The sequence below is a fragment of the Botryllus schlosseri genome, chromosome 4 (assembly GCF_051294905.1).
Source record: "Botryllus schlosseri isolate E-star chromosome 4, Bs_hap1, whole genome shotgun sequence".
NCBI lineage: Eukaryota > Metazoa > Chordata > Ascidiacea > Stolidobranchia > Styelidae > Botryllus > Botryllus schlosseri.
In genome coordinates, this window is record NC_137239.1 from 9,791,191 (window position 1) to 9,818,647 (window position 27,457).

General features: G+C 39.5%; 2 protein-coding genes across 4 annotated transcripts in view; one reads left to right on the plus strand and one right to left on the minus strand.

Annotated features, from left to right (window-relative positions):
* LOC145438073 (uncharacterized) overlaps positions 1–27,457 on the plus strand; it is a 143,810-nt gene that overhangs the window by 90,077 nt on the left and 26,276 nt on the right. Inside the window, exons 1-4 of one of the 3 annotated variants that reach the window (XM_080315461.1) lie at positions 7,132–7,671; positions 7,739–7,801; positions 8,416–8,660; positions 9,660–10,092. In XM_080315461.1, coding sequence (XP_080171587.1) covers positions 7,389–7,671; positions 7,739–7,801; positions 8,416–8,660; positions 9,660–9,857 — 789 coding nt within the window. In that variant the 5' untranslated portion in view covers positions 7,132–7,388 and the 3' untranslated portion in view covers positions 9,858–10,092. Of the gene's footprint in view, positions 1–7,131; positions 7,672–7,738; positions 7,802–8,415; positions 8,661–9,659; positions 10,093–27,457 lie in introns of those variants that run through there. The other 2 variants (XM_080315458.1, XM_080315459.1) reach the window with 2 other exon arrangements.
* On the minus strand, positions 13,956–27,438 carry LOC145438098 (uncharacterized). The gene is made up of 5 exons (XM_080315497.1): positions 27,298–27,438; positions 18,420–18,601; positions 16,190–16,354; positions 15,331–15,441; positions 13,956–14,736 (listed from the first exon to the last, which is right to left on the minus strand). The coding sequence occupies exons 3-5, from the start codon at positions 16,301–16,303 to the stop codon at positions 14,512–14,514; spliced, it is 450 nt and encodes a 149-aa protein (XP_080171623.1). The 5' UTR covers positions 16,304–16,354; positions 18,420–18,601; positions 27,298–27,438; the 3' UTR covers positions 13,956–14,511.

Below are 27,457 nucleotides of genomic sequence, written 5' to 3' on the forward strand. Positions count from 1 at the left end.
CGGGACTGCCTATTAAGGGTTTATTAGCGGTTGCTGTCTATATGGAGAAATAATTTCAATCTGTTTGACAAATACGAATGTTTAGCATCTGATAGGCTTAGCCTATGTTTATTTAGAAATGCTAAAACAGGACTCTGACCCGATCTGCGACCAAATTAAAAATAAGAACAGATTAGCTAACTTTAAACAACAGCAACAATAATTTGAAACTGAAACCAATTTCCACTATGGAAGCCTTGAAGCCACTATTGGTTGTACTACAACATGCAATAAATGTCAGTATGGGTATCAGGATCAGCTTCCCAGTGACCACTCACTGGCCATTTTGCAGCTCAGTTCATCATGGCCGGTCACCAGGTCATCGCCACTTCGTGAATTTCGCACATATAAAAGCTAAAGCGTTGTACTTATAAGTGTTTGAAAATTGCCTTAAATCTTCAGCAGCAATCGAGTCATTGTTAAACCGGTAGCCTAAAGAAATGGGACTAAGAAAGTAGTCGCGTAGAGTTGTGTCGCAAATGGCTGAGAAGCAACGTGGTGTGATGGCGACTTCTCTCGATCCAACAGACATTATTTGAGTGGAATCTGACCACTCGTGAAAATCGTTTAGCCACAGTTCGCATATGGTATCTTTCTGAGGAAAATGGTTGCTGTCAATAATATTTTCACACTTTCACCTTAAATGTGAGGCCACAGCGCGGTGCCCCTTTAATGTGCATTGTGAGGTTATCAATCACTACGGCTAGTCATAAATTTAGACTTATGTATTTCGAGCATCTAATAAATCGTAAGCAATCATTTTAGGTGGGACTTCACCAACATCAATGTAAATTCCGAACATATTACGTCAATTCACTGTAATAATCAACTTTAAAACCATATCTTACGCCTCTAGATCTATATATAAATTGAAATCACAATAATTGATTGTCAATTGCACCGCACAGCTGCACCGTAACAAAACAGCTCGGAACTCAACGAGCACTATGTCGACTCCAGACTTGTACAAACTACCCATTTAGTTAGTTGTTGGTCAACTAACTGACGTTTTTTTTAGTAGTTCTAGTTCTATTTGTAGTTGTGGATTTTGAAATTTTAACAGTTCAGTTCTAGTTTCGGATATCAAAAAGTCAGTAGTTCTAGTTCTAGTTCTAGTTGCAGATTTGAAAAAGATTAGTTGCCGAGCAACTACAAAACACGTGTGGTATCATTTTGCGTGAATTGAGATACCGGTGTTCTGTTGAATGATGTTCGTCCACTGTGCAGCCATTGCTCGCTCAGAGCCATCACTGCTAACAGTGGCGTAGCCGGCATATGGGTTTTTCGGGTCGGAATCTCTCCCATTTCAAACTCGAAACCTCGTTCTATTGAAATGTTGATTCCGATAAAATAAAAATTATTATACTGCATGTGGTCGGGAACCTATGGCTCTTTTGGGTATAAGGTATGGCTCTTTGACATATTTTTTAATTTTTTAAATTTATTTTATCGATATTGCAGCAACTTGTGAGTAATTTTTCATAACAGCCAGAATAAATATTCGCGTGGCAGCATCAACATGTATTTGAGAGGACAAGACAGTGGCGTATCCAGGTTTAAGGGCTCGGACCCCTTTACAAAATCCTCAAATTTAGGTTGCTGTAGCGCCAGCGATCAATAGCTCTCACGAATTCGATGTGCCCGACATCACGCGCCGCGTAATCTTGGATTGCACCATATGTAGAGTGATGAAAGAGAATAGCAGACATGGAGACGCCAACATGACCATGTAGTTTTCAAATGCACATTGTCTTTCTGATCTACGCCGAGAAATGAACTGCCTTGGAATTGACATTCCAATCACTAATTCAAATTACAAACCACGCTTAGCTATCCACGTTCTTGATTGTTGATTAGCTTTTTAGTACTGCGGTTAAAATGTGGGCATGTAGTGCAACATCTAGGTTACCGTCGAATACTTTGAGAATTGAGAAGTCGATCAATATTTAGATTTTCGGAATCAGTGCTATAGGTATGTTAGATTAATATCAGTTATTATCTGAGCTATTTACGATGAATTGCGCTCTCACAGGATGATTAGTAGCCTACGAGTTCTTACAGAGAAGATATGGCGCTCACGACGAATCCCATGTAATGAGTTCGAATAAGTACCACCATGACGTCACGAATTTGTCATGTATGGCTTTTTGGGAGTTGAAATGGAACATATATGGCCAACATGGCTCTTCAGACGAAAAAGGTTCCCGACCACTGGCATATGAGAATAAAATCTATTTCTCTACGGAAGTTAGAATTAAAGTACAGAAATAATATTTTTCCAACGTAATTATTCAAAACAATTGCAAACCAAAGAACATTGTTTACTCTTTTTTATTACACAAACCCCTAGACACGTCCTTCTATTAAGAGACTAAAACGTATCGGATGTTACAGCTTGGTCACTATCCCTAGTGATGTGCAGCTTGGTAAAATTGTCCTGTTGTTTTGGTAGTTTCGCAGGAGGTTTTCGGAATTCGTCTTCTCACAGTCCTGCATCCCGACTCAAATTGATCCATGTTGTATCAACTTTATTTTGAATATATATACGACGAACGTAGAGTACGTAACCACTGTGAACAAATAAACACTGAACAAACAGCTTTCAAAGTACACGCAATTCCGGCTCAATTATATAGGCTACATTCCATGTGTTTGGTACACATTCAAATGTGCAATGTGCAAATGCGGGCCGAAAATGCCTAGGTTCGTCCTGCGTTAATCTACAAGCCTTCGGGTAACGCTTGATTTTCATTGAGTCACAAAAACAGAAGTCTACCACATTACAATACTTACATCGTGCACCCGAAACACCGGTCAAGTAACACTGATCTAGTTAATAGTTGTGTTTTAGTTAGTTGCAGATTTCAAAAGGTTAGTTCTAGTTCTAGTTACAGTTGCGAGTTTTGAAAATTGTGTAGTTCTTTATAATTCTAGTTGCGCTTTTTGAGAATCCAGTAGTTTGTACAAGTCTGATCTACTTTTGAAGATGACCGCCTTTGATTGATCGCATCAAAGTATTTCAGTAACTCATGTATCATTATCAAGCATCGGAAACAGTGATAGCAGCAGCTTACACCTGTAATACGCTGAGAAAAATACTTGCGAAATGCGTGATGCATGATATCGTCTTGTTTTGGTTGAACGCTCTAAAATACGTGAATTTGTTGGAAACAGCAACGGCTTGTCTCGCAGCTGCTCCGTTGCCAACGCAACGCAAGTCGCGTTCCGCATTCCTCATTCTTTGGAAAACAGATTACCTCTATTACAGTTTAATTGACATTTCTAACAAACAACTAAACGAAACATTACACGTTTTGAGAACTAGAAATTGTCATATTAATTTTATTCCAAACAAAGGTAACTTTTCATGTGATCAATTATGTCACCGCATTGAAACTTGAAACCAAGTGACATACGACGTTAAAGGTGATTGTAACAACAATCTCTGTGGTGTTCTTTCACATCTTGGTAAAAAGTAAAAGTGGATTGAATCAACTCGATTTATTACAATCGATACTAAGAAATATAGAAGAGGTAAGAATCTATGTAATCAGGTGTTAGTTAAGCGGTGTATCAACTTCTTCAACCCTGTTCACCGCCAGATACGTACATCCGAGAATGTTTAATTTTAGCAGCGATGAAATGCATTATATTGCAACAGATGGTATATTCATTAGGGTTACCACTTACCATACGTCCTCCTTTAGGAGGATTTGTCCTCATTTTTCAGGTTTTCGAAAATGTCCTCCAAGGAAGCTTAAATGTCCTCCTTTTTGAGATTGTGTCCTCTCTTTTGATAAATTGTTGATAAATGTAGGGCAAATTCGACTGAGTTACAGTAAATCAGCAGTGAAGTAACGGTCCGGCTATTTCGGGAGCAGAGCCGAAAAGTTGACATTTTTTTAGTCAACCGACCACGAAGTGGGAAAAATTTACCATTATCTTAAGATTTTTCTCCGGTATTCTAAGTTTGAAAATTTTAACAAAGTGTCCTCCTTTCCCGGTTCCAAAATATGGTAACCCTAATATTCATATTGCAACAGTCACTCACAATATAGCCTTTTTAACTATGATTGCTAGCGGCATGGTACACCGGAAAATACGCTGAACGAAGTCAGGGAATTTGGATGAAATAATGGTGGTGCGTTGACACAAGAAAGCGACAGATGTTTGTATAAAATATAGGCACCTGTCAAATAGAATCCCACTGACATGAATCGGGTTTAAGATTTCGCTAAAAAGCTGTTATGACAAACATTATTGAGTGAAGATTTAGTTGTTAAATCAGTTGTAGAATCGTTTTTTTCGTAAGCATATTTGCATCGAGAGCTATTACATCTGCATCTTAATTGACGTAACCTGTATATTGTTTGGTGACTGCGTTACTGTTTATATTAGGAGAGAATGTCGCCGTGTAAATGTCCAATATGTAAGGATATCGTGATTTTATCAATTATTAAATATTGATCGAAATCTAATCATAGCATATCTTACACTTCGCCATCTTTCTATTGTTTGTTGGCGGTATTCATGGTGTTTGTCGACTACCTGTCTACCTGTCTGGTCATTTAAACCTGGCCGATATTCTTCACTTTTTTTTCGTATCTGCTGACTTGTAGCAACCCGTAGGCCTTTTGTAAAACTCCGCGTATGCCTAAACCTCCAACACATAGGCAGGAATTCTGTAGTCGACCTCGGTCTTAATGGATAACATAACATACACCAGCGGACGTCAGAGCTGACCATTTTAAACCAAGATTGTTCCTGTCACACCTGCGCTAAGAGGAATTCAATATATAATTGATGTGCTTTGAAGATGAAAAATCATAGTGAAGATATGCGTGTTTGGCACGAGGCTTCACTCGCAATACCATGCCAGTTTAAACGAATACTGACTACTCATGCGAACGGAACTAATCCTGCAAAGTTGGTAGGGCGGGACTTTTGTCATTATTGCTATATATATGATAGAGTAGTTGTTTGATATTACTCTGCAGTCTATGTCCATGCAGAACGGTGTTTCAGACATAATGACCGTAGCTGCCGCGTGGGTGGGAAATCGCTAATACTTATTCTGAAGAAGAAAGAAACTCATCTAAGTGCCGACAACATCGGGCTATGCAGAATCAAATATAATGTGTAGATGACAGTAAGCGGCCCTGGCGGTAAATTTCGAACACAGTTACCACAGTTCCAGGGTTTGAGTTTGCGATGTAAGGAGCCGAGATTTAAACAGCGTAGGACAGTGGCGAGATAACGTGGCGGTATAATCCACCGCAGCAGCACCAATGGATTGCGGGTTCGAGTCCGACCGAGGTCGACTCCAGAATTCCAATTCAAGTGTTGGAGGATTATCCAGGCTTCTTCTCGCCATATCATTCGAGTGATCGGTGTCTTGCAGAAGCCTAGAAGTTATACGTGATATAAGTAGGCAGATACGGAATAAAAATGAAGAAATTGGCCGGTGTAAACGACCATAGTAACCGACAAACACCATGAATACCTCAAACAAGCAAACGAACAAACCACGTAGGACACTAGATAAAATATCCATATTTGAAAAAGGCTCACATTGCCTATAGTCCCAATCTGTTTCGACAATGGTTCGTCCAGAGTCAGTGATCACAAGAGCAAGTTTTTTCAACTTTTGCAATTTTTTTACAGCTTCCAACAGCTCTAGATACTCAGAATCTATGTACGATGATGTTTTAAGCTGTTTGGAGGGATTTTATAGTGCAACTTTTTGCAACTTTTCTCTATTTTTCATACCAATTTTTACTCCAACTTTTATCAAATATTGCGTCAAAATGTAAAGGAGTTATTTAAAAACATGCTATAAACTATTTCTAGTATGGTTTTATATACTCTTTGATTTGCATAACAAAGAGCTATATGATGGGTTAGCGGCATGTCACTGTTATTTATAACGCAATGGCTTGCAAGCAAGACGTTCGACTGCCTCTGCCAAGCACGACCGTGTCCGAACAATATGTAAATAGATCGCTTTATTAATTCTGTCGTTTAAATTTGAGATAGTTTCCCATTTCACGCACGCCCATTTTCACTGGGTTCCCTTATTCAGGCTATAGATTTTGTTAAAGTAGCCAAGAGTGAGTTTTTCAGCAACGCCCTGGGTCAAGTTTGCAGACCTAGGGGCTTGGGTGTGTTATTTGACTTGTTTCATGGTAGAGGTTTATTGCTATGCTGTTTGGCTCTTCTGGGGAAAATTATTCCCGCATTGCGTAATTTTCTTACTGTGTACCGGGAAAAAAAAATTTTTTTGGTGGTCTCCCCAGAATATCTGTGAAATGACAAAATAGCAAATTTTACCACTCTGCAGGGACTAGGTTACACAACGGAACCTTTTGAGTATCTCATCCATACCAATTCAACAAAAATTATAAAAGCAACTTTTTACTGCAACTTTGGTTAAAATTAAGTGCAACTTTTTCGCGATTTTAGTGCAACAGAAACTTGCCCCAGTGATCACCAACCTCTTTGAAACCAAGAGCTACTTCGAGGGTACTAAATAATGCGACTGGCTTTCAGTTACTCCCGACGTTTATCCGTCATCAGTTGGAGATCCTCACCTATACATTCAAGGCAATCGGCAGGGTTTCCGCCCCTTACCAATATTCGAAGAACAGAATAATCTCACTCACCGGAACTCACACCAGCGTCTCCGATCTCAGTTGCGTTGCCGCACTGCGCACCGAAGCGCCAATGCCAGCGTCGAGACTAGGGAATATTAACTAGATTCCCGTGGGCGAAGACGAGCAACGTACCGATCGAAAACTGTCTTCGAATGTTCCTTCTAAGGCTCGACTGACCCATGGTAAACAGCTGTTCATTTGAAACCCTTCTCCGCTTCCACTTCCAATTGATCTCTCATTTGAATATTTGCTACTGAGACCGTGGGCGACTCATTTGGGACCTCCTGTCCAAATAATGATTTTTGTCAAACCCAAGGGGGTAATTTGCCCCTTTAGGTCAAATATTTAGCTTTGCTTAATGATATGTAGGCCTGTCTAACATCGACCATTTTATTTTGTATCGGTCATATCGTTTTAACATGTATTGATTGAATGCATAGGAAGCTTCCAAGTCATTACCGCAGTTTCTCTATAAGATTCAATGGATTAGTTGGATCTCATAGGGTACGACCTAGTTTGGTTACAGCATCGTGAAAGGGAGTTCCAACCTTGGGCTGAGATGATGTAACACCACCACCATTCATTGTCCATTGAGATATCAGTATAATCAGCTATGTTGGATTTGATAACTGCGACAAGGACTAATAAGGTGATTTTGTGTCATAGAGGTCGTTCGTTATTATTGTTCGGTGTATAATGATGTCAAAATATATTTGGAGGTTAATCCCTGTGCTTGGATTGTGCTTGCGTCTAGTGTCAGGCAACCAGCAGCATTTTGTTTGCAAAAATCTTGAAGATGTTTTCGTAGAAAGCGGATCATCTGCCGCTGAACCTCCATATGGACAAAAACAAGGAGCACCTGGTAAAATGGGACCACCCGGTGTCCCTGGTCCAGAGGGAAGTCCAGGTACCGATGGTCCACCGGGAACAGTAGACTACGACAGGATGAACGAAGTCATTCGCCTAGAAGTCGATAATAGTAAGTTAATGTCTATCCTTCAATTATATAAAACTTGTGGTAACGTAGTAGTACGATTCAATTTTAGACTTGGCAGGAATAAAGTCAACAATTGCCGAACTTACAAGAAATCTCTCAATCATTACATCAGGTATTGAATAAACATATAACTATAAATATTTTTGATAACGTCGACGTACGCCGCTGTACTTGTAATTTGAACGAAACAGGCGCAGCAACAGCTCTATTTGATATTTGCGAAACAGAGGATACGGGTTCAATAAGTAGGCATTAGACATGTTCGGGATTAGGATTTTGGATTTTAACCGGACAGGAATCCGACAAGATTTCCTGAAACATTATAAGATCCGGATTCGCATTTTTCCCGAGTGCAACATCTGGATCAGGAGCCCTTGCAATTGCTCTTAGGAATCATTGATGTTACATTCACACCAATGTACCAGAACTTGAAGATGACATAATAATGCTTAGGTACCGGTAAGTTAAAAATGCACATGCACATTGTGGGTTCCAGATATATATGTCGGTCTAAATTTACCTAACATCCTGAAAACAGACAATCTTCGTCATAGACCACATGAATCATACACCGCGTGTAAGGAAAGCTTCTACCAGCATGCATTTGTAAATAAATTCACAAAATGGAACAATTTGATTATTTTGTAAAACGATCTATTTATTATCCGTTCCCTTCCTCATCAAAACTACTCTATGTCGTTATTGTTTCAAATGCACCTTTTTCAGACATGGACTGCATGAATCAAGGCGGGCTGTTTAGAACTGGAGGATGCTTCACTGTTCCTTATCTATCATCATCAAGGGATCTGAGTTACGAACAAGCAGTAGCGGAGTGTACGAAGCATGGATCTACAATAGCTGAATTTCAGGATCGACCTCAGCAAAATGCGTTATACGATTTCGTTCACAGGAAAATGCCATCTGGTTCGTCTTATGTCCAGCTTGTTCTGGGCATGAAGTATAATCATTCGGTAAGCAATTACATCACATTTGCGCACGTCCATTGAGTATGTAACAGTGGTTCGCAACGCGGGAAATTGTAAGAAACCAGGGGTGAAAATACCGAAGGGGGCGACTGGGGGCAATAGGGGCGATAATGTTCAGTTACATATAGGGAATTAGCGCGGCCTAAAAATGCACGTGAAGACATCTTACTCTGCATACGACGCGAAAAAAGGTCAACTCGACGAAATGGAGACGCGGAAACCGGTTTTCCTCAAACCTACCCGGAAAAATGACCTTTTCTTAGTCAATTCAGCAGAGATCAGAGATAGGTGAAATAATGTTGCGTTTATATGTCCTCTTTTTCGGATTCGTAAATATGGGGGTGAAATTTGTGTCGAGTCTGATGAGGGGGCGATGAGTCGAAATGGAAACCACTGGTATGTAGTATATGCAGTCGCATATGGGCAGAATTTAATTGTTTTGAATGATGCGTTTTCACTATCACCCGCCCCTGTTGAATGTTCCATATATAAGCTTATACTACAGTGTGGGTCACGTATCAAGCTGCGAAAATTACTAGCAACCAAAATGCAAGCGAACGGAGTTGCGGCCTAATAAACGCAATGACAACACAATGGCTCTAACCTAAATTTATAGGAGCGCAATTGCGTTTGTTACGCCGCCTGTCCGTTGGACTTGCATTTTGGTTGCTCGGAACTTTCACAGCCTCCAAACCTTCTCAACCTTTGTCTTGTTGTTTTGGTATTCATGGTATTTCGACTAGCCTGCTATGGTCATTTACACCAGGCCGATATCCCATTTCTATTCCACTTGGGTTCCATAAAAGTGACAAAATAAAATAAGTGTATTCTCACAATAAAAGAATATATTGACATAGGATAGTGTAGCAAAGATATCATGTCCGATGAAGTCAATAGGTGTAGATGGTTACAGCATTGATTCAAATATTAAGAACATATTTGCTACCCGGGAGTTACGGGTTCTCATTATTTCATGTTTTACAGACATCGAATGTGCGGTACAGATCTGGAGTGGCAGTAGACCCAAGTCAATTACAATGGTATCCTTCTTACCCGATATCTACATCCTCCTTCGAGTACCTTTTTATCGAAGTGAAAAGAGATTATAGTTCGAATCACGGTGTTTTTAATGAGCGAATGTCTCACCGTGTACAAGGTGTAATATGTGAAAGGCGAATTTGACAAGTCTACGACGATACACGAGATGTCGGCAAAAGAACATATTTGAGAAATACTGTATATTATAATATCTATGTCTTATTAACATTGTAGATTACGCCAGATCCGCTACACGATTTGACTTGACATGACTTGACTCGATTTCAGAAATGTGGAATGACTCTTGACTCGGAACAAAATTTACGAGTCAATTTCAAGTCATGAATTATTCGGTGTCAATAAAAATCACTTTATCTTGCGTATGTTCGATTGTTCGCGATACCCTTGTGTGATGTGGAGGCGACTATGAGCAACCATCATTCACTGATTGTGCGTTTTACTGAACATCTTCATCATCAGCAGCTTACTTTATCGTAAACTGGTAGGAAATAAATCTGATAGAAAAGTATATATCGTAGTTCCAAAACACTGCTTAGACTGCCCAGTGCCTACCTTTAACAAACCTCTTCTATGACGTAAATCGAATTCGAAGTTTATATTACTCGTCACCAATTGACGCAGGCTCAAGCGATATCTCATCGATATGTATGTGGATAGTGTATTGCATTATATTAATTCGTTTAAAATTTCGGATGTTTCGCATTTTATTTCCTTTTTGGTTGATAATTATAAACGGATGCTATGCAGCAGTTGATCTTAACCTTGGCTCTAGCGCCCCCCAGGAGGCGATTTGGATTTCAAAGTGGCGGAAACGCTCGGGGGCGATATGATGGGCGCTGAAGAAGAACGAAGTCGCCGTAGATACATGGGGGTAGTAGGGACATATAATTATATAGTAGAACAATAATTCTATATATCCTTGAGTTCCCATTGCAGATTAACATTCGCTAAAACCCGGCAAATCTCGAAATATTTCGTCATGATGCGCCCAAAGTATATACCGACGGTGGTTGCAGCATGTTTTCAAGAATGCATTGGTTTCATGTAAAATAAATTGCTCGTACTTCTAGATCGCCAATTTCAAGTTAAAACACTTCGTCAAGCGCAGAGGTGAATTTCGGATGTGTACATCGGGCTCGGACTCGAACCAGATGGCATGAGCCCGCGTACCCGATGGTTGTTGTAATAACCTTGATTTGCTCAGTAATATAGCACATACAATTAATACATATGTCGTTAATTAGTGGTCCTCAGGCGAGATTCAAGCGTGAAATAGTTCTCATAGGAAAGACCCAACCCAAATAAACCGACCGGACTTCAACCTCTTACCCATTGTTTTTTTATTTTTTTATGACAGTCCAGAAAATATGGATGGAGCACCAGACCTAGGCAATTTATGGGAAGTGGCGCCGAAGGAAAAAAGGTTTAGAACCACTGTCCTAAATTAATCCTGAATCATTATCTGCTAAACAACATACTATGAGCTGCTTACAGAATCACTGTCGTTGGCAGACTCCCTGAACAACTAATCAACAGTCCGCATTCGAAATCATCGTGATCATTGAAGCATAGCCGACGAGCAAATTAAGAGCCGTGACTTGGTGATTACTATACTTCTCGTTGTTCACTCAGCTGTCTGCAGCAGCGACTTTCAAACGCTTTGCGCCAAATCTTAACGTTTTTCCCGTGATCTTCTTGCAGGCTCATTGCTGTTTTTTTATTAACATAATCTATAGAATGAGACATTGAAACGCATCATTTTGAGATTTTCCTAATTCTGGACAACTCCATCTACCTGGTCTAGTGGCAAATGTCCGTAATGCACTCATGGTATGAATATGCAAAATGTACATTGTACAGATCCTGTGTCTGTTTATCGTGAGTCGGTGTATGTATATGCCACGTACACAAATATACAATACATCATCCCATTCCAATTCATCCTTCTATACCAGGGGTTCTTAAAATAGGCCTATGGGTCACGAAGGGTATGAATTTGGGCGCGACAGCACAGCAATTTTCTTTTATATCTAAATAATATTTGCTGAATTTCTTGCAACCAGACAAATTCTACGCGCTTTCCGCGATCTTCCGTGGATCGTTTGTATATATGTCCGTCCATGCTAGGTCACTGCGTTGGGTACTATACCTCATAAGCGAGATACGCAGAAGAGTGGTTACCATAATATGGCTTGATCTTCAACATGTGCCGATCTCTGAATTACACAAATTGGTTTGATGGTATGGCTTCTCTGGAAAGCCTAACTAACACTACTACGGCCGTTGCGATGCTTTAGTCAAGCAATGTGCATCGTGTTTATACGGGACTATTAGACACAGCTATTCCGGGGCCAGCCCTTTGCGCACAGAGACACATGAAGACATGATGTTTTGACCAACACGCGACTTGACATATAGTGTGGTACCCAACGGCCATAGAACCTTAGCCCAAAATGACCGACACTGTTAGCCAAAACCTTCGATATTGATATGTCCAGTCGTCTCAATAGTCGGCACAGAATAGTCCCGTCCTTGCAATCTGAGTCCCGTAGAACAAATGCAGCCCACAAGGAAAATAATGCACCTCGATTGGAAATCCCGTGCGTCACACATGTTTCATAGAACTGCGTTGCCTACAACTGGTTGTTTGCACCTTCTCAATTTTATAATTGCTCGAAGGACGCGGCATAATTACATTAAAATAGGGTTTTTTGATTCCTGCGGATGAGGTCGCGAGATGCCAAAAAGTTCAGATTTTGGTAGCAGTCCAAATGTTTAGGGGCCATTAGTTATCTTGCATTATACGCGAAACTGCAATCAACGAATAACAAATAGTCAGCTCCGATGAACTGCTACAAGCTATTGCTAAAACTCCTCGCTCAAATCCACTTATAGAACTGCTTGCTGAACTTGGTTCTTTCAATGCCTTTATTTCATTCATTTACTTGAAGTGATTTCGAAATGTTTCGGAAATCGTCGCTTGTACTTGTATAGAGTTGAGATTTCCGGCGATACTTCTACTTCTACTTCTACTTGACGACCAACGATACCAACAACATAACTATTTCAGTAAGTTCTGCAATCCCACGATTAACTAGTTGTGTTGCTTACCTCGACAAACGTGACAGTATATACTAAGTCACAGACCGATTCCTAGCTTTTCTGGCTCGTAAAGTCTCGTGAATAGGGCTGGACACAATAATTCCTGTTATCACTCCAATGATTCGAGGTGATTAGTGCTAGATTGCTTTTTCGAGTACCAAATTTCTACGCTGCTAGCCACTATAAGAGTCAATTTATCAATGAAAATCATGGTTTCGATGCTATTTTTCCCTTTGAAAAGCTGTAAATTCGATTGGTTGTATCTCAGTATACGAAATACATAGTTTAAATCTATGCGCGTTAGTACAAATGACAAATCTGTGAAATCACGATCAAGCCACAATATCGTAACAAATTGCAATATAATAGGTATGATTGATAAAGTGCTAAATTATTTTTATGTGGTATAGAACTGGCATGTTCTTTGTTGTCGCATAAAGATTTGAACTTACCACTTCATTCATTGAATGATGAATGATACTCTCGACTCAAAGCCAAATAGACGGTTCAGAATCGAATCGCTCAGGTTCTCAAATTTGCTCAGCCGTACCTTAGGCGTGAATAAGTAAGCTAAATGCTGGTGACTCACCTGAGAAATATATCCCCGGCCCTGATCTAGATAGCTTGTTGCTAATAGATCTGTAAGCCTGGGCGTGTGGCGAAATGCCGCTTTTCTTTGCAATAGTTGTTTCATTGTGATCCAACGAACAGAAGTGTTGGGCTGGTTCGTAATACGATAATAATATGACCCGAAATTCAACTTGACTTTATTAATAGATAAACGAGAAAAACATTGCAGTCTGTAAAATATTGTTTATGGTATTCATGGTGTTTTTGACCGCAATGGTCATCTGCACCAGATCTATATTTTTTATTTTCATTCGATAGCTGCCCATGCCCACTGGTGTCATGGTCTACTTCTATGCATTTTGAGGACACTGCTGAGGTGAATCATATTGCGAGTAGTAGCCTAGAAAGCTCTAGCCTGGAAAGGGATTCAGGATTCGAACCCGTTCGCACTGAGCCATCTATTTTGGTTTTGCTGCTGTGGATCATACCACCACGCTATATCGCCACCTGCCTGTAAATTGTATGTTGCGATGGAACATCCCTTAAATATAACTGAAGCAGTATTTTACAAAGAACAGTGTACCTTATTTATACAGGAATATAAATAGCGTGTCGCAAATGAAGTGAAAGGAGAACTGGTGAAATATTGAAATAAAAATCGGCAAAATTTGAAAAATATCACAATGCGTCAATTGTACTACTTGGATGACAAGTTACATTTCAGTTCATGAGAACTGTTCATAAAATTTAGGCAGAATAGCATTTTAAATGACGCAGCAGCTTCAATTCAGCTAAGGGTCGTAGATTGTTGGTTGAACTAAATGCTATTTCGAAGTACGAGACCACCTCCAGCGTCATTTGAAGCTCAAGAACTGCATATGCGGATGGCTACCGAGGTTCCAAGTGACAGTATACAGTTATGGGAGGAATGGTATTAAATAAAAATAAATATAAGTGACGGCGAGATATCTTGAATTCTGCGGTTCGCGGACTTGATGAATCAATGTTTTCCGGGGGACTATTTAATAATGAAAATAGGAGTGCATAACAGTAAAAAAAGTTATGTAAAAAGTAAAACGGCGGCTAATAAATTGCCGCCGCCATCTTAAATCGGCGACATGTACCATCTATATAATACCCAGGCGCTTAGACACAAAACGAATTGCAGCAGGGTAAAACTGACAAGAAGTTCGACTTTCATTTTCTTGACCACGCGCGATTCTGTCAGCACTTTATCGATGATTTGATCCGAACCTCCCGTCTTATTTCTCATCGGGAAGTGCTCAATCGGGACAGGCTTGTTGAGGAACTCACAGAGCGGCTCCCAGCCCTGGAAATAAAAATTCGCTCGCTCTACACAGTTCATCGTACGACCTGGAGATAACTAAGAATCTCATGGTGAATGATATCTCACCATCTCTAGTTATATACATTGTTCGAAATGATATAAGTTGGTGATATCCAGAACACGGATCGCAGGACAGTGTGGCCCACGAGTTAATGTTAGGCTACTTCGGACCTACAGGGAATTCTGAAAATACACCTGAAAAAGGCCTGCATGTGACGATTCTTTAGCCGCCGCATGTTTACCGTAACTTCGATGTTCATAGACGATGCTCATGAAAAATCGCCGGTGCCAAATAGTCCTGTCTTCCACGCACACACTTTAGTCGAAGAATTCGGATAGCGCATATTATGTATATGTGTGTGCGTATGTGTCCCATATCACCGCATAATAAAACAGACAGCGACAGCTGAATTCGCATACAAGAAGAACCTGCACTTCTAGTGTTTTAGAAATTTAGGTGAGCTGCCTCGCTGGTTATGTTTCTGTGGCCATGACATGTCTTTCACATTACATTTAAAAGCCACGTCGTAGCGCGTGTCGTAATTATGTAGCGAAGGCATAAAAATTGAAAGTTACTTGTGATATGTCATACGTCAGCATCTGGTTTCTCGGAACTATAGATTTCACGAAGGCGAAATGGCGACGCATATGACCGATGAATGTTAGCTTGTTCGGCTTCACTGAACCCTGGAATAAAATACATCTTGGTTAGAGGCAGGTCAAATTTGACGGTCACATTCCGAATGTAAATAAATCTTGGAACATAGTGCCGATATGCGAAAACTTTTGTCTCCATGTACTCCACGCAACTAATTTAGCTGTATAAATGACAGAGGTTATCCGAGTCTGGGATTCCTACATTTCAACTCCCACAATCCGGCGTGTGTTTCTTACACCAGGTGTGGTTGAAGCTATATATGTCAAGATAACACTTCGTTTGATATCAATCACCAGCACCACCATTATAGATTGAGTAGTTAGGTTTTACGTATGAATGTATCGTCATTCGTCATAAAACAATGAGACGCAAGCGTTTCCCTGAGATCGATATTTGGAAATGATTACTGAAAACTAACCCCGTAGTATACCGTGTCTATAGCTACGACATCACTTCCTAGCCTAATCGTTCGAGCTTCAATTTCCACGCGTTTGAAGACTTCATTGTAATTCAACTTATGTAAACTTAACCTATATGCCTAACAGAATCAGAACTATTCCGAAACTATAACTTGAATCTAGAACCGATTCAAATCGTAAGCATTAAGTGTTGAATTTCCTGAGTTGAATCTTCGGTTCTATTACAATTATTTACAGTTTTACATTTGGAACTGGACTGAGCATTCTGGGTCAGACTTCGGCCATTAATACCACACTATTCTTCATCATCTGTAATTTTCGTTGCTGCACAGCTGTTCTAGCAAGATAGCACACTTACAGATATGGCCATACGCATCGTTTCATCCCATCCGTCCATGCTTCTTCCAGTGGGCGTTAGAATTTTCGACATAGTTCGCAAAAACCAATAGTTCTTTTCGTAGTCATCGAGCATTCGTTAGTAACTTTCAAATTGTTCGTTCTCGTCACGGACCGACATTATTACCTATAACAAAATCAAAGATTGTAGAATCGGAATCTGGCTGTAGGCATCTTCTTCATGTTTGCAAACACATTAAGACTTCCTTCATTGGCGTTCTCCGCTGGCATGATCGCGAGGAGTTGCTTTTATGAGATGGGAAGTTAAGTAAATATATGTTGAAGTAATTGCCAGATATGTATTATGGTTATCGTGAACAGTGCATACGAATGTCGCTGCGATTAATAAACTATGAAACCTAAAAGAAAACAATGTTTTGAAGCATACGGACTTGCGCAGCTGTCCACTTTCTCTACAACGTGGTTACAATTTATCATCGGCGACATCTGCATAGCTCTGGTTAGTATTACTGGGCTATAAACAAATGCCACATGGATCCGTCCCAGCCAATCACTCATGGAGACGGCGAGATGACCAGTACAGAATTCGCAGAAGGTCATACGTTAATGTTTTAGCGCAGTTGTTCAACTATTCTGTTTTAAGTGTTCCGAGATGGCATAGTGCAGGAGTGGGCAAACTACGGCCCGCCACATCATTTTGTGCGGCCCCGACAGCCTTAAGAAACTTTTTTAAACGTTGATAAAAATCCTCCCTATAATCTATAATTATTGCAGCCACTTGACTAAACTTTTTCTCCGAAAATTTCCGCAGGACAAGTATTAAGATAAGTTATAGATTGACTATGCTGTTTTTTTTTAAATTTTCTATTATTGCTACCACAATCGCCTGACCTCAATGCCCTCGGTTTCAATTTCTACGCATCACAGAACGTCAAAACGGATATGACATAATTCTGTTCATGAGAGTGATTTTAACTTGACAATTCCTCCCAATTAATCACTTTTAGTGCTGTGCTTGGATAAACCGACTCGCTCGTGTGATAAGTAGATTCATCCTCGATATGTCAAGAAGTATTTTATATTTATAATCTCTACATATTGTAGAAATGTATTTACAGATAACATGGTTAGGGCTGGGAAAAATCGAGTACCCGGGTGATTCGATTCTGAATCACGTATTTTGCTTCGAGTCGAGTCGAGTAATCGAGTATCACTTATTATGACGTCATAACCGAATATAGTATTTCAAAGTACAAATACGTACCTTTTATGCCACCACAAAGAATATAATGTCCGTTATCCTTCATATTAAAGATAGCTAGGTATTTTTGGACAACACTGATTCCATTTCATTGGGTGGCAATGTTGTGGAATGATCATGACTTTCAACATTTGTAGCTTTGTACTTTATGTATTGTATGCTACGGTACGACCAGTCAAGATTTCAAGGCTTCGTCTGTGAAAATTAGTGTCGAAACTATAATTCTTGTTGATAAATTAACTTTCAGCGGCGAGGAGCGTATAATTTCAGTACTCGAAAAAATCGTATATAACTACTCGACTCGAATCACTAAAATTACTACTCGATTCAGATTAGAGTACTCGGATCATTATGCCCAGCCCCAGTTATGATGCCCTCAGCATTGTGTTTCCAGGAGGTAACGCAAAATTAGAATCAGCAAATCTACGAACAGATGATTGCGCACAGATACAAATCTCCACCCTGTTCTAAGAATGGGCACAACCGATGTCCATCCCTAATTTTGACAATTGGATTAGTGAAGACGATCAATTTATAAAATATTATAAATGTTTCTGACGCGTGTACGTTATCATCAAATCTATGTTTGTTTTGTTTTAATTATGCATATATATTATCTACCTATATATTACCTAGGTCACGATATAATTAAATCAAAATAATGCGTTTTGTCTAATAATCTCAAGTGCGGCCGGCGAATGGATTCAAATGTTGAAAGCGGTCCTCGAGCCAAAAGGTTTGCACACCCCTGGCGTGGTATGATCCACAGCTGAAACACGAATATAGGATGCCAGTACGAGTCCGACCGACCATCCGATCCCGTAAGTGGTGTCTTACAAACGCCTACGAGTTGGCCGTGCTGTAAGTCGGTAGATATCCAATCATAATGAAGAAAAGCAGCTTGGTGTAAAGGGTCATTGTACCTGCGCATCAATTTACGTGAGCAATAATAGTATCGTAAATGACGAACCTTTACTCCAGGCCAGCGCTTGAAAAAGTTCTCGAAAAAGATCAAATGTGGATTGTCTACAATCGCTTCAACATCTTCCGTGTATACTTTGTCAATGACTGCATCAACGTCAGTAGATTCATTTTTTAGTATCTTCGTCCATTCCTCGAACCCGTATTCAATTGCTTCTTCAACGTCGTACACTGCGTGGAAGAGACAGAAATGTCTATTCAATTTTAGTAGTTAATGTCGTTACAATACAACCCGCTATTTCTGCTAATACTACCAATTGCTACACTAGAAAGTATTAATCGCCCAAGCCACAACATGACTGCAGCTAGATTCTAGAATTACAAAATGATTGTGATAGCGGAAAGATTTTGCCATTTGCAAAATTTTGCCATCAATTGTTTCCGAATTTTAAGTGATATAATAATCATGAGCAACATTATCGATGGATATTGCATTGAATTCCATGAAACAGCTACTATCACCATCAAGCCAGTTTCTTTTATAAATTTGCCTGAACGCTGATACGTGCAACCGATCATCATGGGTACAGTGGAGTACTATTTACCGACATTAACCGTATCAGTCATATTGTAGTTTTCTTGACTAACTATGCATATATTATACGAAGGATAGAGATTTGACATAGGCCTTCTTACGCCAAGCTCCGCACTACCCGCTATATAGTATTATATTACCGCTGGCGCTATACGAATGCAATTATCCGGTCTTTGGGATCGTGTTCATTTCAATCATGTCAAAGTCGCTTCAACACACATGTTTTGAAATCTTTAATGATCTCAGGTTCACACTCGCACACTCGTGGTGTCATGTGCTAGTCGCACCAAATGTCTCCACGTGCGAACTGGGAAGCGGGAATGTCCAGTTGTCCAGAGTCCAGGACTTATTTTGAGTGCTGATCTAATACAATAAATTTTGACCTGAAAGTGTATTGTTACGCAATCAAGGACCATTGCACCACTTTCAAGTGACCTCAGGTTAGGCCGACCATCGAGTTCGCTGCGTCACAATGTAAATAACACACTCTACCGTACCGACAGAGACAGCAACAACACCATGGTCGAAACTTTCTCTCATTAAAGATTTCTAGTAAATATATCAATATTAGCTGTTTACAATTTCGATAAACTAACTTTTATGTGATTAAAAAAGTTCCCTCCTCTCGGGATTCCAAAATATGGTAACCCCAGTTATCTTATCAGGATATTGATTGCATGAATTTTAAACTCCGCTGCTCATGCCCATTGTTACAACACAAGTATTAGCTTTGCTCGCCGTTGCGTAACGATCTCCCCGCACGTACTAGTATCTATTATGATTGAGAGAACCGCGTCCATGTCGTGTGTCATATCAATACACATCGGATCGGACATCACTACCCTGCAATAGGAGGAGAATAAACGCCAGCTTACGAAGTCCTAGTTTCAAATAGCAGGCTTACCATATTTTGGAAATCTAAAAAGAGGACACTTTTTCAGAAATTTGAGACTTGCAAAACCGGAGAAGAATTCTCAATAATCGGTGAATTTTTCCCACTTTGTGATCGGTTGACTAAACAAAAAAAAATAAAGGTCCACTTTTCGCTCAGAGCTCAAAATACCGTTTTCCTCTCCACATTGCTAGGTGGTTGACTAAAAAAAAAAGTCAACTTTTCGCTCAGAGCTCAAATCACCGTTTTACACTCCGAAATACCCGCCGGAGCGTCACTTCTGTGCTAATTTACGGCACATCACTCGCATTTTGCTCTAAATGTGACCTAAATTTTCAAAAAAGAGGACAAAATCTCAAAAAAGAGGACAAAAGGGCGTCCTCCGAGGACACTTTCAAAAAAGTCAAAAACGAGGACAAATCCTCTTAAGGCACGAATGATGGTTTGGGTATATATAATAATCCGATTGAGCGCTTTCTCAAATTTTTTTCCGTGGAGATTTTTATAGAGGAAAAAATGTTGCGAAAAAGCCTAAATTTAGGGTTCGCTGCCAAAAATTTCATAAATTTTGTTAGAAAACGTTTTTTTTAAATCCCTCAATGGGATTGTAGATATATGTCTGTACTATCCCTCCACCAATTTTGAAAGGAATATCAATAGCGCATTTTGACTTTTTAGGATTTTGGTGAACGGGTGGTGAAAATTTACATATCTTTTTGAGTTCATGTCCCCTTGGGGGGTATGCCTATGGTTCAGCGTAAAGGCCATTTTCGGAAAGGAAATTTCCTGCCCTTTCCAACAATATATGGATCATGGAGCTTGCATCTACCTTGTGGGAGATATGACCACAAACGTGAACACGTGTGAAATTCATTTCTAACTAGGAGTGCCCCCTTAAAAGAGGACGTATGGTAACCCTACAAATAGTAACGTAATTAATGGTTTTTAGTTATGGTAAGTTAAACAGAGTTTCGACGTTCTGCTTGGCGCAGAGTATGTACATTTGTACACCAGACAAAGATTTGAATTTTTTTTCTAGTCAAATAACACATGACTATGTCAACATCGAAGCATTAAAAAGCAACGGCTGTTGACACATCGTAACCAACTCGCTCTTCTCCGTTACTCTTAACGATTGCTCGCAGTATCTGTATGAAGTGGACTGTTGGCAATAGGCATACGTATGTTCAACTGCAAAAAGCATTATTCAATATGACAGAATGTTCTGCTCACTTTATCTTATTCGCATGTGGCCCCACACATGAAGCGAACTACAATCGCTATTTCCCGATTCTTTACTCAACATTTGAATCTGTCGTTATAGTCATGCGTTTATACGCCATGTTAGCGTGTGCTGTAACTAGAATGAAAATCGTATAGTGTCAGAAATCGTCAGCTATAGAGTTGGATAATGGATATATTGTGACGTAATCAACAAATTATGTCACACTTGAAAAGAAAATTGTTCTGTCATGAGGTATCTTCTCAATCGTTATACTAGACTTTCAATATATGTTCAGGGCTAGGACAAGAGGCAAAATCAATGTAATCTTGAGTCATCGTGATTAGTTTTACGTGTAATCGTATCGTAATCATAATTGACTTCTTCTAGATCAGTGGTTCTCAACCTTTTTGTCCTCGCGGACCCCTTTCGGCCGTCAGGGAGCTCGGCGGACCACCTCAAGTTTTCGTTTAAATTTAGCTCAATTATCGCGCAACCGTGATATGACGTCTGCAAAATTTAACTGTGGGATAGTGATAAACAGCAGCAAAATGGCCTATCTTATAGATATTATCATACATTATGTAGAAATTGCAGTGATAAATAGCAACAAATTGACTGATCCTATAAATAATATTATACATTATGTAGAAATTGTATCAATTTTTATTATTTCAAAGCGAATTTTGCAGGTGCATTTAATGAAATTTATGGTCATGTCTTGAAACCCGCGCTTCTGATTTGCTATGAACGAGTGCTGAAAATCCACTTCCTCAAAGACAGGTGGTGGTGAATGTAAAATTAACTCGTAACGCTTCCGACGACACCGTAAGGCTCCAAAATTTAGAAACAGTTTTTTGAGTGAAAGTCTAGCCTAGCCATTCCTATCTAGCAGATCAACTTGTAATTATACTTGAATAGTGGTTATGTATACAGAAGAAAATGGATCAAAAATTTCCATTTCAAGCGACTGCTCACTATATTACTGAGACTGCCAACTTATAAACATCTTGAAGTCACCCTGATTGATCTTACTAGTCTGACTTTATATTTTAGCGCAGACCCCGATAAAACATCTTCAAATAGCAATATATGTTTGTATCATTAGGCTGCTGTCAATTTATCAATAAAAATGAGTTTGTATAGTAGGATGTTTCATTTCCAAAGGCCATTTTTGTTATGTGAGTCGTGAAGCTTTACCAGTTATGAAGCGAATCTGTCTCGTGATTTACCTAATTGAAAAAATACAAATTAGTCTATTTATCATTTTTCAAGTTTTGAGGTCTCGTGGACCCCCTGAAAATGCTTCGCGGACCCCCGGTTGAGAGCCACTGTTCTAGATTTTACTATAATCGCAATCGTAATTGCATGACTCAGAACTAATCGTAATTGCAATCGATTACGTTGATGAACAAATCACCCCGTGTCAGATTACTGATTATTGCACGTTGTATCGGCAGCGCAGTTCTAATGAATGTGAACTGAATCGAATATATTGCGATCGAAGGATGGCAACAAGACAGACGTACACTCTACGAGTTCAAAGGTACGTACGGTGAGTACACATGCAGTTGAAATTCTACGCATCAGTTCAGTTCAATTCAGTTAATTATTAAAAAAACGTCATATGAATGCATGACAATATTGTGATACAATGAAAAGATAGCAAGGTGTCGAAGCGATCGGAGTAGTCTTTGATATCCGAATGAGAACGTGAATCAACGAATCACAACCAGTCGTGTGGGTAACGAGTTATACTAGATGGCGACAAGGGACATTGCGCGATAATCCCGGAATACGAGGGTATCAAGTAGACCGGAGGTCTCAAACTCAAATGTGCTCGCCGGCCAGTTTTCCAGTTTTGACGACGCCGCGGGCCGCAGCATTTAGAGGGGTATTCTATATCTTTCCAAGTAGGTCGTATTTGGCGCGAATGAATTGTCCTATTGAAAGTGAGCCGATCCAGCAGACTGACAGTAAACACACGTCGTCAAAATGTGATTTAGTCTTGTATCAATTTAGGCCGGGCACGAAAAGAATCATCACATTTATAACTATTGCAATAGAATTGTTGTTGTACTTGATGTATATTAATCATAAGATATAGACACCATATGGGCGGACAAATGTATGATGCCATCATAGAAGCTGTCGGGTTATAATTTTGCAGCTACTATGAATATTTTGAATTTAACAGATTGATAATAGAGACTGATCTGATATCAAAACATTTTTAGGTTGATCATTGTAATTCCAATCCAGGATTCGGGTATAGGCCTACTTCTGATAAGTAGGCTATTAATCTCACGGCCAATCTTCAAATATAGGAGCAGAAAAATATAAATATAATATAAATATATTAATGAATGTGTCCTAGTGATTGAAATGTCGGAACGCCAAACGGTCCATTGTTGTTACATCGTTGGAGCGTACCACGACGGTACTCGGTACCTTTACGTGGCCTTAATAACATGGTTTAGCGACTAACGATGTAACTAACAGATTGCCAATGGTTGTCATAGCTATTGCCTGCTTAGTTAGCAAAATACCAAGCTGCGACCTTCTCATCATCTATTACTATTCCCCTGATACGCGATTAGTTTGTTGCGTTCATGGTTCAAACAAATTCACGGCATTCCGAGTCCACTCGAGTCATTTTCACTTTGCCATCGAGTTAGCCCGCGTCTAAGTAATTCTAAGAAAGGTCGCGTCCAACTTCAACTCACAAATTTCAGTTAGGAATCGTTAAGGGTCTGGTTTTGTCACCATGAATTGGAAATGTTGTGAAATAGTGAATCTTCCACTGCATGGTAGCGTTTGCAATTGATGTGATAGTGAAGTTTGATGATTAATTTGAGGCTTTCGGAGCAATCTAAGAGATAATTTTCACTTTATAACCTGAAAAGATATATGTTACACTTATATATTGTTAAATTAATAAAAATCTGAAATATCGTCGCGGGCCGCACAAAATGCTCTGGCGGGCCGCGTGTTTGAGACCTCTGAAGTAGACAATAGTTACTACACGTAATTGATGATTACACAAGAGAAAGTTCGTCTACAATCTGTAATGCGTTTTTTACATCACGCACAAAGGTTTTTGTGTAGCTAGAGTCGCGTTAATCGTTTGCTGATAAGGCTGGATGGCTGCATTTCTCGATCACTCTTCGAGAAGTCTTTGGATGAAGGAATTAATTCCAATTCTCGGGCATAAGCAATACCACACTGTCGAATTTCGTAGTCCAAATAAAATGACGGCCTAGAAAATGTGGCTCATGAATAATTGTGAGCACGGGAACATGACGCAAAAATAATTTAATTTGGAACAATGTTTCTCAACCTTTTTGACCTCGCGGACCTGTAAAACTCCAAAACTAATGTTGTGGCCCGGTGGCCTTCAAAAACCGAAATTCGCCCTAAATTAACTACGACAAATGTATGCAACTTAATTGATGCCTTTTTGCTGGTAGATATTTACGCGTGGTTCTACTGAAATTTCTGCAAGTCGAAGCTAACAAAGTACCTGATTGTGATTCTTCGGTATCTTTTGAAAAAAAAATGGATATTTGCTACAGCCTGTACTATATTATCATGTGGAATACCCATAGAGTATATTGCTTTCCGATACGGAGAAAATTGCTTCGAGTTCTGCTTAAGCTAAACGATAAAAGTTAAGTATGTAAAGTTGGAGGAAATGTTAACACACAAAGTATTCCAAAATAATTTGACAAAAACAAAATGGTCAATTTGTTTTAACGTTTAATTTTCACTGTTACTTCGATGGTACCTCCTGCAATGCATACTGTCCACAAGTTTTAAAATACGTGACTTGACTTCACACATGCTTAACCACATGTCACGCTCTACTTTCAAAATCGATTCGAATGTTTCGTTTTTAATATATCAATGCGTTGAATCCGACTTCGCTCAGCCACGTGGTGAATATTCGTTCAATAACAAATTTATGCATATAGTCGGGTACGTTGAGTGCATTGAAACCAATGGGTAAAAATGAGGTACAGATGGGCCAAGCTTCGCTTGTTACCAGAAACAAAGCTTAAATTGCGTGGACATGTGACTATATTGTCCGTATATTGCTGGTATATTTCCATAATTAAGATACATTCATATAATCTTACTTTCTCATGCCCGGTGTGTCAGTGTTATGAAATAATTGGTTTTAATGAAGGTGCAGGAAAACACTGGATGAACACAGACTAATAAAGTACAAAGTGATCTGCATAAAAACGAGAAGGCTCACTCGTATATGAGTCAAACGTTGCTCTGTTGCTACAAGGGTTACGACCCGAGCTCGAAAGTTTAAATAACCGGTATTATTCGAATACTAATATAGCACTGTTCCCATCAATCCGAACATTAATAATCTCATGGTACGATGATCCCTCTAAATCGCCATACTTAGAACTCAGCAGGCAACTGCTATGAACTCGAACAATAAATATCATTCAGGACAAGTTGAGTCTACCCACCTTGGGTCGCAACCTGGAGGTTGCCGACCCCTGAACTAATGCAATAAACAGCCCTTTTCGCCTGACCAAGTTGTGAGATATGTATAGGAACTTCTAGTGGGAGAATACCAACCTTATATATTTCGCTATTTACTTGATTTTCTTTCACAAAACCAAGTCGATTATGGTTGACTTGCAAAAACAAAGTGCAGTGTTGTATTCTAACTGTTCAGCTCCAGTATCAGTATCAGTTTATTATTATTTGCATCATTTCGAGTCACCCCAAAAACTGCGATACAATGAAAAGATAGTAAGGTGCCGAAACGACTTGGAGTAGTCTTTGAGTTCGGAAACTCACCATGGCTAGGCAAAGTCAGATAAATAGCTGCGAGTCAGCGTTTTAAAACATGAACTTGGATAAAGAATACATTTCGCATCTGCATGACCATTAAAGACCTTTACCATATTGCCTGCGACTCGCCCTCGCGGTTAGAGCAGTGCAAAATCGAGTATACTCGAGTAAGTGATTACTACGTTTCTTGAGTGTGATTGAGGTTGAAAGTTCATACATGTATTTTTTACACAACCACTAGAGCAGACCTAGGCAAAGTGCGACCCGCGAAAGGTTTCTTCGAATTCAAAACATGAAACGCACTTTGCAGTGTTTTTGTGTGGATTAAACCATAAGCTGTATCAACTGAACATGAAATTCGTTTACTTTGAAGCCTGTTCAGTGTTCATAAATATGCCACGAATACACTGCCTACGTAGGCTACTTCGCATGCGTAATCCAGATTCAAAATAAACTTAATGTAGCAAAGTATCAGGAGAAATTGAAATCACAAGAAATCTCTCTTTCCGTATAGTTAATTTCAAACATTCGATACCATTGTCACACTACGCATAATACGGTATATGTTCCAAATTGTTACGTGTTACGTTTTTAAATACCTAATTCGTAAATCAAATCAATCAGCGCTAGTGATTACTATGAGTCATCATCATCCATATAGGATGAACGGCCATGACAAAAAAGGAAGCCGATAGCTAGAATTCAAAGAAGGATTACAGCACTAAAGATTTGTATACTGGAGTCAGAGGTAAACTCATTCTTTTAGTTTGCACCGAGCAGGTCGTCAAGATCAGGGATTTTAATTGAAGTCGGTCTGGTGACAAGAACACGAAGACAGACATTCAGTCCAAGGTGCGCTGGACAAACCTTAGAAGAACTGCAGCCCGGGAAGGCAGCAACAAAGAAAACAAGCTTTTTACCATCTCAAATACATTTTAGTGCAGTGGTGCTCAAACGGGGGGAGGGGGGAGCGAAGCCGCAGTTAAATGAAAATTTCCTTGCGCTACGCACGATTTACCTCCAGTTCATTGTTATTGCTTTGTTTTTTGTTCAACTTTGATATTTGAGAATTCTCTAATCAGAAGCCATAACTTTCAATGCCATGAAACTATCCGTTGGGATACCTAGCGTTCTGATTTCTCTCTTTAATATTTTGTGATATCACGATAAGGGGGAGGAAGAGTATTTCACTATCATAAAGGCTGGCATCTAATAAGTTTGAGAACCACTGCAATAACACGATATTTGAATTTCCTACGATAGCTCCATGATGAAGCTATTATGAAACAGTGCATTCAATTTTGAGAAGGCACTTTAGGCCGACCTAATCATATATATTTCAAACTGTTATTGGATAACATTTCATTTCCCTATTAAATAGGATAAATTAACATCACCTTTATATCCGAGTATACGGAGGGCATGTGCCAATGACTTGGTGCCACTCTTTGGGTATCCGGCGCAAATAACTCTCATCTTCAAGCAGCTGTGATTATTTTAATAAATATTAACCTGAATAGATAAGCTGAATTTTATCTTCCTAAATGCGGTGTCCGG